Source organism: Melanostigma gelatinosum (genome assembly GCF_949748355.1).
Source record: "Melanostigma gelatinosum genome assembly, chromosome: 22".
Lineage (NCBI taxonomy): Eukaryota > Metazoa > Chordata > Actinopteri > Perciformes > Zoarcidae > Melanostigma > Melanostigma gelatinosum.
The window spans coordinates 2,941,957-2,953,978 of NC_136655.1; the positions used below are offsets into that span (position 1 = coordinate 2,941,957).

The window sequence follows — 12,022 nt, forward strand, 5'->3', positions numbered from 1 at the left end:
GTCAGACTCTGTGGAATTAGATTACTTTTCACTTTGAAGCTACACGAGAGGAAAACTGGACTCTGGACATTGACTTTTGAGAAGTTTGACTTTTTTTGTAGAAAAGCCGGTTTAGACTCGGCAATAAGATATCCAATAAAGACCAGATTTGGTGGGTAAAGTCTAAAGGTTTGGTAACGGCACCAGTACTGAGAGACACTTAAACCACACTAACCAATATGAAAGGTGCTGGTTTTACGTCTTATAATAAACTGCTGCGGGGCCTTTTTTAACAACAGATCTGTTTTGGTATGTTGGTGCTTTTACACTGATCAAACATCAGGAATGTCAAATATTTGAAAGGAATGTAAAGAATCCTTAATTAATGGGTTTGCAGAAGACCGGGAACCAGTGATGGAATGTAACTCAAGTACTCTACAGAGTTACAACTCTGTACTTGTACTTCACTTGAGTGTTTCCATCTTTCCATAATATTTGTATGACAGCTTTAGTTCTTTTTCAGATGACAGTTTTTAAACCACGTATCTCCAGATGTGTTGATGTTGAAGGTTTGTGATGAGCTGAAGGATGTTGAAACAAATATTCTTCTACTCCTCAAGCTACGTAAGCTCTTTAAAAAAGCCTCGAGGATCAACTGGAGAGTACATCGACACAAAGCTGAAAACGAGACCATCGGAGAGCAGATGGTCTGTTTCTATAGAGTTGTTCTTGATGCTCGTCATCGGCGCCACCGGGTCGGATTCTGGTGAAATCAGATGAAATCACACGCAGGTTCACCAGAACCTCCTTCAGCTCAGACTCCAGATCGTCAGACCCTGCTGCAGTAAAATGGTGCTCAGAAACACTACCACGTTAGTCCACAGGGGCCGCCAAAATCAACACAAATTGAAAGTTCCTCCGAGTAAATTTAGCTGACAATACTTTTACTTAAATAAGGGTTTGAATGCTTTAACTTGTAGGGGAGTATCTTCAGTGTGGTATTCGTACTTTTACCTTAGAAAAGGTTGTCAATACGTTCACGACTGGTGGGAACATTAAGTGTTTGTTTTTGGCATTTTAGCATATAGTTAGAACATTTCCAGACATTTCAGCGTCCACGTTTTGCTCACAAGCGGCCTGTTCCCAAACAACCACAAGGCTTTGCCTCCGTTAACGCGTTACATCACAGCAGAGGGCCAGATGGGCGACTGCAGTTGATCCTGGATGCGGCGTCTTTATCCGTCTCGACTGACTCTGTGCTTTACCGCGCGGAGCAGCCGTCCGCCCCGGCGAGACGTGTCTGCTGGTGAATCAAGACTTAAAGGAGCGTGTCGGCGTTTCAGATACTTACATCACTCGGAGCGATGAATGGTAATCAGGGCGAGATTAAGAATACGTGGGGTTTTGGGGTTTTTCTTACGAGCGAGCAGCCGATGTCGGACAAACTGTCTGTGTGGTGATTTTGAGCGGGCGAGGTCTCCTGGGAAGCTAAATTGCCTCGTTGTTAAGTGGATTGAGTCACTGGGAAACAGACCATGAATTCCCCAGAAAAAAATGTGATTCACTAAAGTGCAGCCCTCATTTCTCTCTCCCTCTCTGTGCCTGGACAAATTGAAACAGTGATTTCTCTTGGGCCTGTATATATATATATACACACACACACACACAGTGTTTGCTGCCCGTAGCTCTCTTACATAAGCCAGTCAGAGTGATACAGCACGTTTGCATTGTTGTAGCAGGAAGTCACAGGGTCATTTGTATTGTGTTTATTTCTAAGATGTTGCCTTTTTTTTTGTTCCATTCACTCGCGAGCGTTTGTGTTGAATGTTAACATCCTGTCGGGCTTCTCGAGAATTGTATAGCAGCCTGTGGCTATGGTGGAAAACGCATTATGTCGTGGTGCATTCACGGACGTATACAGATTCATCACTTTCTCATGAACGAGGACGGGGCTGAAGTGGAGTGCAGAGGTTTTGTTTTAAGCTGTAATATACCCGTTAATGAAATCTCTTCACTTTTTATCAACAAATCCTGCTTGTCAGAGTCACTCATCTGCTGCTAAAATTGGGGGATGTTCTGTTCTATTTATGACGATAGTATTTGTTATGATTAGGGCTGCAACCACCAATTATATTCATCAATTAATCTCTTGATTTTTCAATTAGTTTGTTAAAGGAATACTTCACCCACACAAAGACTCCTGTGTTACCTTTGAATTCTTGAAGAAAACGTTTTTTTCTACAGTGAACAAGTACATACAACTGTTTATGCAGATTTGTTTTAAATAGTGAGGTTTTAGCGGACATGCATGTGTTTGGAAAGTAGTGAGCATACGACTGGATAAATGAGACTTGGATGACATTGAACGAGTTGTGTGAGAGTTCATAAACTGACGCAGAGACGCGGTATACGTCTCTGGTAGCGGTAGTGAGCTGTCAATCACAGTAAGCCCCGCCCTAAAGCATCCCCTGCTTTATGGTCTGTGTGACTCTAAATGGACCATAATGTACTAAATGAACATCATGCTGTATTGAAGAAGACTTGAAACTAGAGATTGAGACATAAACTCATGTTTACAATGTTTACTGAGGTAATAAATCAAGAGAGAAGTAGAGTCATTTTCTCATAGACTTCTATACAACCAGAGGAGTCGCCCCCTGGTGGACATTAGAGAGAATGCAGCTTTAACACATGAAGCTTTGACTTCACTTTTTAAGCGATTTCTTAATCATTCTACTTTAGTGATATTAAATGGCTACTCCAGCTATTTGTTATACATTTTCATGAAGTTGATAGATCACAAGATACAGATACAAATAAAAAGAAGCGGCTGAGAGATCCTGGATCCTACAATTCCCAAAATGCAACTCAATAGCGTCTTTGTGTTCGACGGTCGGTCGGAGCCTCGATGCCCTCATCCTGTAAAACAGGCTTTCATTTGTTGTTTTGAAAATCTCAACGTCGGGACAAGTTGACCGTGTTGACATCATCCGTACTATTTACAAAGCTCCTTTCAGAGACGCAGAAGACATAAAACAACAGTTGTCTTCGTGTTTTCACATAAACTGACCTTTTACGGGGGAGATAAGCGGAGTTCCCTTTTAGACTGAAGGTCTGTTTCCTATCATGTAAATATATATTCTGAGAGCGCCAAGAGTCACGTTGTTAGATCCTGGGTACTTCTGGCCCGATACGGGGCTAATTACTGACTCAGCTCTCTATTAAAAGATTCTCGAGCTGGTGTTCTGGCGAGGGAACTCGCCTGGCTCCGCTAACTGCCTTTACTCCCGACGTCTACCCTGCTTCCTCCGGTCAGAGCGCGCTCGGCCGAGAGACCAGTCCTGGCCCCGGGCGCTCCTACCAGTCGCGTCGGTTATGGCAGCTTCCCTCTTATGGATCCGCGCTCTTGGTAAATGCCAGGTTAGGTTTTAACGGCTAGGATTAATTCTTGCTAAAACCGTAAGGGATTGTTCAGTGGATTCGGTCTCTAGGATAACCTTTCAGAACTCAGTTGTTAGACATACAATAGCTTTAACTTTTTACTGTCACGAGGAACTCATTACTACTTCGGCAAATTAATGCACTTGAGGATTTCACTTTAAATGCAGATTAGATATTTATTGCAGGTTATATTTAGTTAGTTTGCAGGGGTTACAGCTACAGCTCACATAAAATGTCACTACACATGATTAGTCAATTTAATTATCTTCTTCGATTATACTCATTAGTTTTGGTCGCCGAGACGGCTCGGTTGGAGCTGGATGTCCAATGGTGCGATGAAAAGAGTTCTTTTGGAGTTGTTAGGAGCGAAGGTCTGGCCAGACCCTCGGTCCTCCCGCTCCGCAACGGAGCCCGTTCAGCTGTTCTCAAAACTCAGTACAAAGTCTTTCTCAGGCAGCTGCGGCTTTCTCAGTTGTCCAGATGTTAAGAGGCGAGCGGTGGGGAGAGTTAGAACCTTCGTCTTTTAATCTCAAAGTCCACGAACAGAGGTCTCTTTTCCGTGAACAGAGACGAAGCCCTCAATACATCAGCTGCAGGCTTTAGTATCTTCTTCCGATGCGCTTGGACGGCATCCGCGATGAAATCCCAGCTTGCAGCAAGCAAACCACTTCTTTTATTCATCATTTGGGCTGTTAGCCCCCCTCCTGCTCAATACATGCTCTCATCCCCCCCACCCTCTGGAAAGGATGTTGGGTTCGAACATGTCCATATAAGTCCAGGCTTCCTGCCTCTGACTCATCTCTTGCAACAGTCTTCTCCTAATTTCTGCAAGTCATCCTGACAAGCACTTTTCTTACATCGCAGCTCCGGTCACACAGAACATTTGTTAATCAGTTTTTACATTTGTTAAATCGGTTTGGTTAGTACACATTTGCTTATAAAATGATTATTGATCTCATCCTTCATCATTATTGTGCCTTGTGTCTTTTCTTCTCAACCATCATTATTTCCCCATCCCTTGAAGCCAACACCCTGCTTACTTCCTCTTTCTCCGTACTTTCTACACTCAGACTGCACTATACTCAGATACACATATTATTATTATCAGGTCTACATTTGTTAAATCACTCTATGTATTAAACATTTGTTATGTAACGATCATACACTTTATCTTTAGATTACACTTTAACTATTGATTTCTGATTATATGCTTTTTATATCCTGACCTTCCCCTGATCGTGTATGCATGTTTTCGAGGCAGCTCTGTGGGCTCAACTCTTCTTGACATCCCCTTCTTGAGGTCACAGGCTGCCTCGCCTTAGCTAGTAGGAATCTCACAGGAAGTTTTCGTCGGCCAGGGCAGTGATGACGAGCACGTCGTCCTCTGGTGAAGACGGTCCTGATGCCTGCTCCCAGCTGTCGATCACCACTCGGTGATGAAGGTTAACCTTGTTAACTTCTCCACACGGCATGTACCGCATATGCATGCATCCATAACCTTCACCGGTTTATGGCGCATGCGGTTAAACTCTTTTCTTTCTCCTGTGACCCGGAGTGGTTTCTGGTCTCCGGGTCCCTGCCATGCAACGGCTAGGGTGGTCGGCAGCAGGCAGACCACACAGTCATTCTTAATTTCTCTCCATTGCAACACTTCTTTTTTCTCCGGAGAGAAATCACTTCTTGCACAACCCAACTTCCTCAGGGCTCTTCCTGCCCAGAGCCCCGTAGTACTCCTTCTCATGTTAACCACCCCTTTGACATTGGCCACTCTGACGTAGGGTGGTAAATCTTGTATGTTGGTGGCCATTCTTGAGTTCCTGGTTTTCTCCTAATGCGGAACCGGCTTCAGCTGCCCCACTCCTTGGATTCCTCTTTTTTTAATGGTGAGTCCTCCCCTCCCTTTGTCCTCTCCTTCCTGCGTTGTATCGACCACACAACTCACAGTTTTTTTAGGATTCTGCGGACTTCTTTTTCAGGAATCCAGAGTCGCTGCTTTTCCAGTTCCCTTTGCGTTGGAACGGTGACTGCAAATCCTAGTGCGCCATGCACTGCCTGCACCACCTCCTCCACGCTCTCTTCTGGGACTACCCTTCCTTTGGGCAATTCTTCCCACTTCTCGATCCCAACAAAGACAATTTGTGTCATCTGGACGAAACGATCCACTTCTTCGTTTCCTTGCCAATGAGTTCCTGCTCGCGTGTGGGCCCTCTGGTGCACCACTTCGAGCTCCATTGTTAGCCGCAATTCGGCTATTTTTCTCCATAGGTTTTCGTGAGCTACTTTCTTGTTTTTAGCACTCTCAAAACCATTTTCTTCCCATATGGACAGGTCTTCGTTAAGGGCCTGAGCACAGTAATAACTATCAGTTATGACTCTAGCTCGTTTCACCTTTCTTCGCTCCAACTCGAGCAAACCTTCCAATATTGCTGTCACTTCCCCGGTCTGAGCACTGCCGGGGATTTGGCCTCGTTGTCTGAAGCGCTCCTTCTCATTGTGCTTGAGAATGAAGCCCCAGTAGGCCTTGTCGTCTTGTCCTTTTCGCGAGCCGTCGGTGTATAGAGTCCACTCTATCGGTTCGGCTGGCTTCTCGTCCTGAGTCGTCTTTTTCTTACTCACGGGTTGTGCAGGGCCGATTTCGAGGTCTGGGTCCAGCAGGATGTCTTCCCAACGTCCCCACCTCGCGTTCGTCGCCTTCGTGCTCTCTACCGTGGCTTTTCTTAGGAATCGATGGACCTGGCTTTGCGTGAGGACCCTGATGCCCTGCCCTTGAGCAAGGTCTTTCAGGGTGCTCCAATACCTTGCCAGAACTGCCAACTCCTTCTCTTCTGCTGGATATTTCTTTTCCACGGAGGACAGGGTGTAGCTCCACAAAGTGACTATTCCCCCGCCCTCATTGCACACTTTTACCACTGCGTCGTCGTCGTTGCAACTGACCTCTGCCACCAGCTTGGTTGTAAGGCTTCGTGGCTCCAGCCGCAAAGCGTCTTTAATGGCTGTCTGGAGGTTTTCCAAATTGTTTTGATCCGTTGCGGTCCATTCCCACTTCTTGTGGGCATCTTCTGGTTTTTCTTTGCGTAGTTTTACATACAGTGGTTTTGCATGCTTCTGGTAGCTAGGGACATGGTCCCTAACATAGTTGCAGAGTCCCAGTACTCTCTGTAGTTCGTTCAGCGAGGTTGGTGGGTCGATCTGCTCCACTTTATCCCGGAATCCGTCCGAGAGTCCCAGGTCGTTGGAGACCTGGAACCCCAGGTAGTTCACTTGGAATCGTCCAAATTGGCATTTTTTCAGATTCAATTTCAAGCCTGCCGCTGTTAGTCGTTCTACGACGTGTCTCAATTTTTGCAGATGTTCTTCTTCGGTGTCATCCGCAATGAATACATCATCGATGTAGATTGTTGTCTCTAGGCCGTCAAGTATATCCATTACGGCCGACTGGAAAACATTCGGAGAGTTTTTGTAGCCTTGCGGTAGCCGTTCCCAGACGTACGCTTTACCTTTGTGGGTGAACGCTGTCTTGCCTTGGGAGGCTTTGGCTAGCCTCAACGAGAAAAATCCGTTTGCCAGATCTATGCAGGATTTGTACCTTTTCAGTCTTAGTGTCTTCAGCGTCCCTTGTGGGTTGATCAGGCTGGCGCGGTTGGCGACAGTCCTGCGGTTGAGGGCCTTAAAGTTGATAACAGGTCTCCATCCTCCTCCCGATGACTCAGGCTTCTTGACTGCCTGTATTGGGCTGTTTGTGATGGGATTTGGCTCCTCTCGCACCACTCCTAGTTCGCTGAGCTCCGTGACTATCAGGTCCATTTCTGCAACGGCCCCTGGATTCAGGGGGTATTGGCGGACGGGCGGGTGTACACCCCCTTCTATGGTGTGGGTGTACTTCGCACCCATGTCTCCACAGTCATTTTTGAACCTAGCCACTCCGGCTTTGGAAAGTATGTCTTCTAGCGTTTCTTTTCCCTCCGGAGAAAGGTCGCTGTCTTCGATTTGTTGCTTGGTCACTTCTGGAATGTTCACTGGTTTGTACCACTCCGGTGATAACGATCCCATCTGGATTAGTTTTGCCCCGAGGACTCTGAGTCGCTGTTGTATTGGGGTTCGATTGCCTGGGCTGCTATGCAGCTCTTTTAAGTCTGTTATTGTCATTAAATTGTAGGGTCCTAGAGCCCATACAACTCCTTTCCAGACGCCAAACGGAATCTTTTTGATGGTTCCGTCGGCTAGTTGAACAGTCAGGTGTCCTTTTGTTTCAAGGCATTTGCGGGTCATCGACACTTCTGCACCAGTATCTACCTGATAGGGGATTCCATCCACGTCGGTGTATATGTCGTCCCCCACCCAGTAGGCATGATCCACTGTGACCCGCGCCCGCTTAGCCATTACTTTCTCTGCCCTTCGCTCCCAGCTTCTAGGCGGGAGGCACGAAGGGCCTGTTTCTGTTCTGTCGTCAGCTTGTTGTAATCCTCGGAAGAGAGAAAACCGCTCTTGTTGGCTGGCGGGGGCCGTGGCCCCTCCTGTTGTTGATCCGGCTGGGCCCTGTGGTAAACGCCCTGCCTCTGGAAGCCTTCTTGCCTTGGAGCTTGCTGCTCCCTCTGGCTTCCTTGTGGACCCCGCTGAGGTCCTTGCTCTCGCGGGTAGCCTTGGTAGCCTTGAGAACCCCTCCGGAATCCTGGCTCACGCTCGTAGTTTTGTGGACTCCTCTGGAATCCTCCCGACTGCCTTTTCTGTGTCTGTGAAGGACCGGGTCCCTCGGTGGGCCTTGCGTTGTCATACGAGGGCCTGGGAGCCGGCGGCTTCGGCTGGTTTCCTTTTTCTCTTTTGTCTTCCAAGTGTTTTTTCTTCAAATCCCACTTTCTTACTGTTTCTTGGATTTGTTCGGTGGTACTTTTGCTGATGTTTAGGGTCACAAAATCGATGTCATTCATTAGGCCCTTTGTCAGCTTCCTAAGGACTTGCACACTTCTGTCCGGCGGAATCGCCTGTCGCAAGGCGTACCATGCCTGGGTGAGAGTTTGCCCTTTGTCTAAGCTTTTTCTTGCCTTGTCGATGTGTGACTCCTCGTCTTCGCAGTCTTCCAGCACTAATCTTCGGTAGTGCTGTTCCGCGGTTTCTTCGGGACCCATCGGTTGGTCCGTCACATGAGCCAGCCACAATCTTTTCGCCTCATCGTTTGTGGAACTGGCTTTTACCATAAGCCATTTCTGTGTCAGATATTCTTGCACCGATTCTTTTGGGTCTCGGTTTGTCACCATCGCCTTGATCTTTTTGAACTCACCAAAGCTCTGGGTGGAAGCCTGCATCTTTGTTATGCAGTCATTTTCTTCAGCGGTGGCGAGGCAGCTGCTTCGTGCGAGGCTCTGCCCTGGAGGTGGCTGTTCGTCCTCGGTGTCCGAGATGTCTTGCCTCCGCGCTTTGTTTTCCTCCGCTGCCAGCTTGTAGGCTGCTTTCTTCAGGCGTCGCAACATGACGTCGTACACGATTGTCACAAAGCCTGTGCGAAAGTTACCCGTCAGCTCCGTGGCTGTTGCGAGGGAGCCGTAGGTCGGGGTCATTAGAAAATTCGCCCATTCTCTTTTTGTCGCGTAGACTATTGTTCCTTTCATTTCTTCGAGGTCGTGCAGCCATATTTCTGGAACATCATAACTTGTTTGACCGACCTCTGGAGCATAGGCTTTTCTTCCGTCTTTGGTGGTCATGGGCCCGTAACGATCGTCTCGGGGGAATTTCAGCGAAGCCGTGCACACTGAAACTAGGGGCAGCGCGTTCTTCTTGCCTTTTCTGCTTCCTATTCTCAGGTCGGTCATTCCTCCTGGAGCATCGTATTCGATGGAGGTCAGGCTTGGCGCTGTTTCTTCTTCCTCTGAACTCACATCTGCGGCTTCTTCCTGCGCCTCTCTTTCTGGCTCTGCTGACGGCGAGGCCGGCTGAACTGGTTCTGGTGTTCTCTGTGGAGTCCTGGGACTTTCCCTGGTCCCGGCGGGACCTTCGAACCTTATCATGGGCGCTTCTCCTCCTCCGGAGTAGCGCATTCTCTGCATGCCGATGGACTCTGCTGGGCTGGGGATCCCCCGTGGAGGTTTGATTGGCACGGGGGTTTCCTCTTCTGTCTGCACCGCTACTGTCCGGGGAGAGGGGATTGGAGTTCTTCTTTCCTTTGGTGGTTTTTCCTGGCTTGAGCTGACCTGTGGACGTCGCTCCTCTTGTGTAGAGGGACCGGGTGTTGATTCCTGGTAGCCCCTCTGCTCCGTCCGGGTTTCTTTCTTCAATCTTGCTGATTGCGGGAGCCGTGGCAGAACTGCTTTCGCAACTGGGGCGTTCTCGTCCTCGTATTCCGGCGGTCCTGCCCTCCAGTTGTTTGGCCCCTCCGTTTTGAAGAGGGGTCTCAGTATTCTCTCTTTTCTCTCTTGGTATTGGGCCACCGAGGTGACTATCACCAACTCGCGGATGTTGTTCCACCCGTGGGGAGCGTTCATCAGGAGGTGCAGAATCCTCATTGCCGCTTCTTCTGCTACCTCCCAGGGTAGGTTGCCGGACCTGGCGCCGTCGTTACATATAACGACTCTTTTGAAGGACAATTCGCTTGCTCGGGTGACACCTTTTTCTAATGCCTCCTCTATGCTGTCCCGATAGGCGTCTTGATCTTCGCCATCTTCATATCTTTCGATCGGTACGTGTAGCACCGCATAATGGCTTGATTCTCCTCCGCTCGTAACCACCACCTCCTCCTGTCTTTGTCTGCATCCCGGGAGGCGCCCCTCAAGTTCTTCTTTGTAGAGGCTGCCTGCCTCTCTTACCAGACTCTTTCTGAACCGGGAGATATGAGGCTTTAGATGTGAGTTGGTTAAGACAACCAGTCCATGGCTGTCTATGTCCCAAAAATCTCCAAAGTGGTTATATGCGGTTAACCCTGTCTGGTTCGCATATTTTTTGGTCCCCTCGGGCATCTTTCTCAATTTTTGAAGATGCTCTTCTGGGTTCGGGGAGTGAACGTGTCTGGTCTTACCCCTAGCTTTCTGGGGCCGCCTCGGCTCTGGGCCGTTGTAGTCCCGCAGGACCTTTTTTACTGCCGCGGCAGCGGGAGTCCCGGATTGCATGGAGGGCGGGAGCAGTTGGTACTCGGCGCTCCTGTCCAGCGTTGAGTCGTCCCTCACTTCGTCCTCCTCTGAGATCTCCCCGTTGCTGCCGCTGTCCTGTTTGTCCCCTATGTCGGATTCCGAGGACGCCCCCGCGGAGGAGTCCGTGTGCACCGAGGTCCCTTGGGCGCTGAGCTGATCTTCGTGGGGAGCCGTGTGGTAACTTGGTTGTTCGGCTATCCATGCCGCTATGGCTTCTCGCTCTTTTTCACTTTCTCTGTAGCGGGGGGTGGCTTTTACATTCTTCTGTATAGTCACTGCCCCCGCTACAATTTCTGCGGCCAGCATCTTTACGACTGAGTCATAGTCTTTTGACGGGCTGATTACGGTGACTATTTTTCCTTTTATGACTTTCATCACTTCCAGCCACCAACGTAGCCATTCTGTTATCTTCGGTTTGCTTTTCGGCGGTCCTTCACACTCTACTACTGCCACCACCAGTCCTGACTCGAGGGCAAGGGGAGCAAGATAACCCCCCTTATCTTTGCAAATTGCTTTTACTTTTTCCCCCACCTTCGCCTTATCTGCTTCTTCATGCAGGACGAATAGGTGTTGTTGAACAGATTTGTCCCAGGTGTCCCATCCTCTGCCATTCAGGATGATCTGATGTTGGACCTCGCTTCTGCGTTGTGCCCCTGGATACGGCATCGGTGTCGGTTCTCCCGATGTCGCTCCGTGTGGTCCAGCGTCGTCCGTCTGCTGGTCCGGGCTGTCATCTGTTGCCTGGTCCAGGGGCGATGTCACTGGCTCGTTCTGCTGAGGCGTCGCCGTCTGCGGGCTGCCTCCGTCGCCGTCGGATCCTCTCTGCTGTCCGGTGGCGCTTCCTCCATCAGGGCCGTTGGCTCGTACCGCTGGGTCGCCTCCGCCGCTATCGGATCCTCCGGGCGATTCTTCCATCCTGGACTTTGTCTTTGTCTTTGTTGTCTCGAGTCGCCTTCCTCCCAAAGCCTCTCGTCGCGCGTTGAGGAAGGGATGGGATCAGGCTCTGGTCCCTCTACAGGTCGGGCGAGTCTGGTCGATGCTCCCCGTCGCCTGCGGATTCTCCTGTGTTGGCCTGTAAATACCACACACAGCTTCGATTCGTGGATGTCTTCGCAATCGGACTTCTTCGAGGCTTGGGCAGCTTTACTTTCTACCCCAACGCCTCACCTCAGGTCTTTTCGTACACGAACGACAGCCTCTCTTTGCTGCCGGGGTTCTTCTTTTGGACTCAACGTACTCCTTTTCCGTCGAGCCCCACGTTATGGGCGCCACGTGTTAGATCCTGGGTACTTCTGGCCCGATACGGGGCTAATTACTGACTCAGCTCTCTATTAAAAGATTCTCGAGCTGGTGTTCTGGCGAGGGAACTCGCCTGGCTCCGCTAACTGCCTTTACTCCCGACGTCTACCCTGCTTCCTCCGGTCAGAGCGCGCTCGGCCGAGAGACCAGTCCTGGCCCCGGGCGCTCCTACCAGTCGCGTCGGTTAT

At 49.3% G+C, this 12,022-nt stretch overlaps 1 protein-coding gene across 1 annotated transcript in view; it reads left to right on the forward strand.

The window, feature by feature from the left end:
* Positions 1–10,623: 10,623 nt before the first annotated feature.
* Positions 10,624–12,022, forward strand: part of sfmbt2 (Scm like with four mbt domains 2) — a gene marked incomplete at its 5' end in the record, with an annotated part of 28,016 nt that continues 26,617 nt past the window's right edge. The window contains one exon of the mRNA XM_079294847.1: positions 10,624–10,671. Coding sequence (XP_079150973.1) covers positions 10,624–10,671 — 48 coding nt within the window. The remainder of the gene's footprint in view (positions 10,672–12,022) is intronic.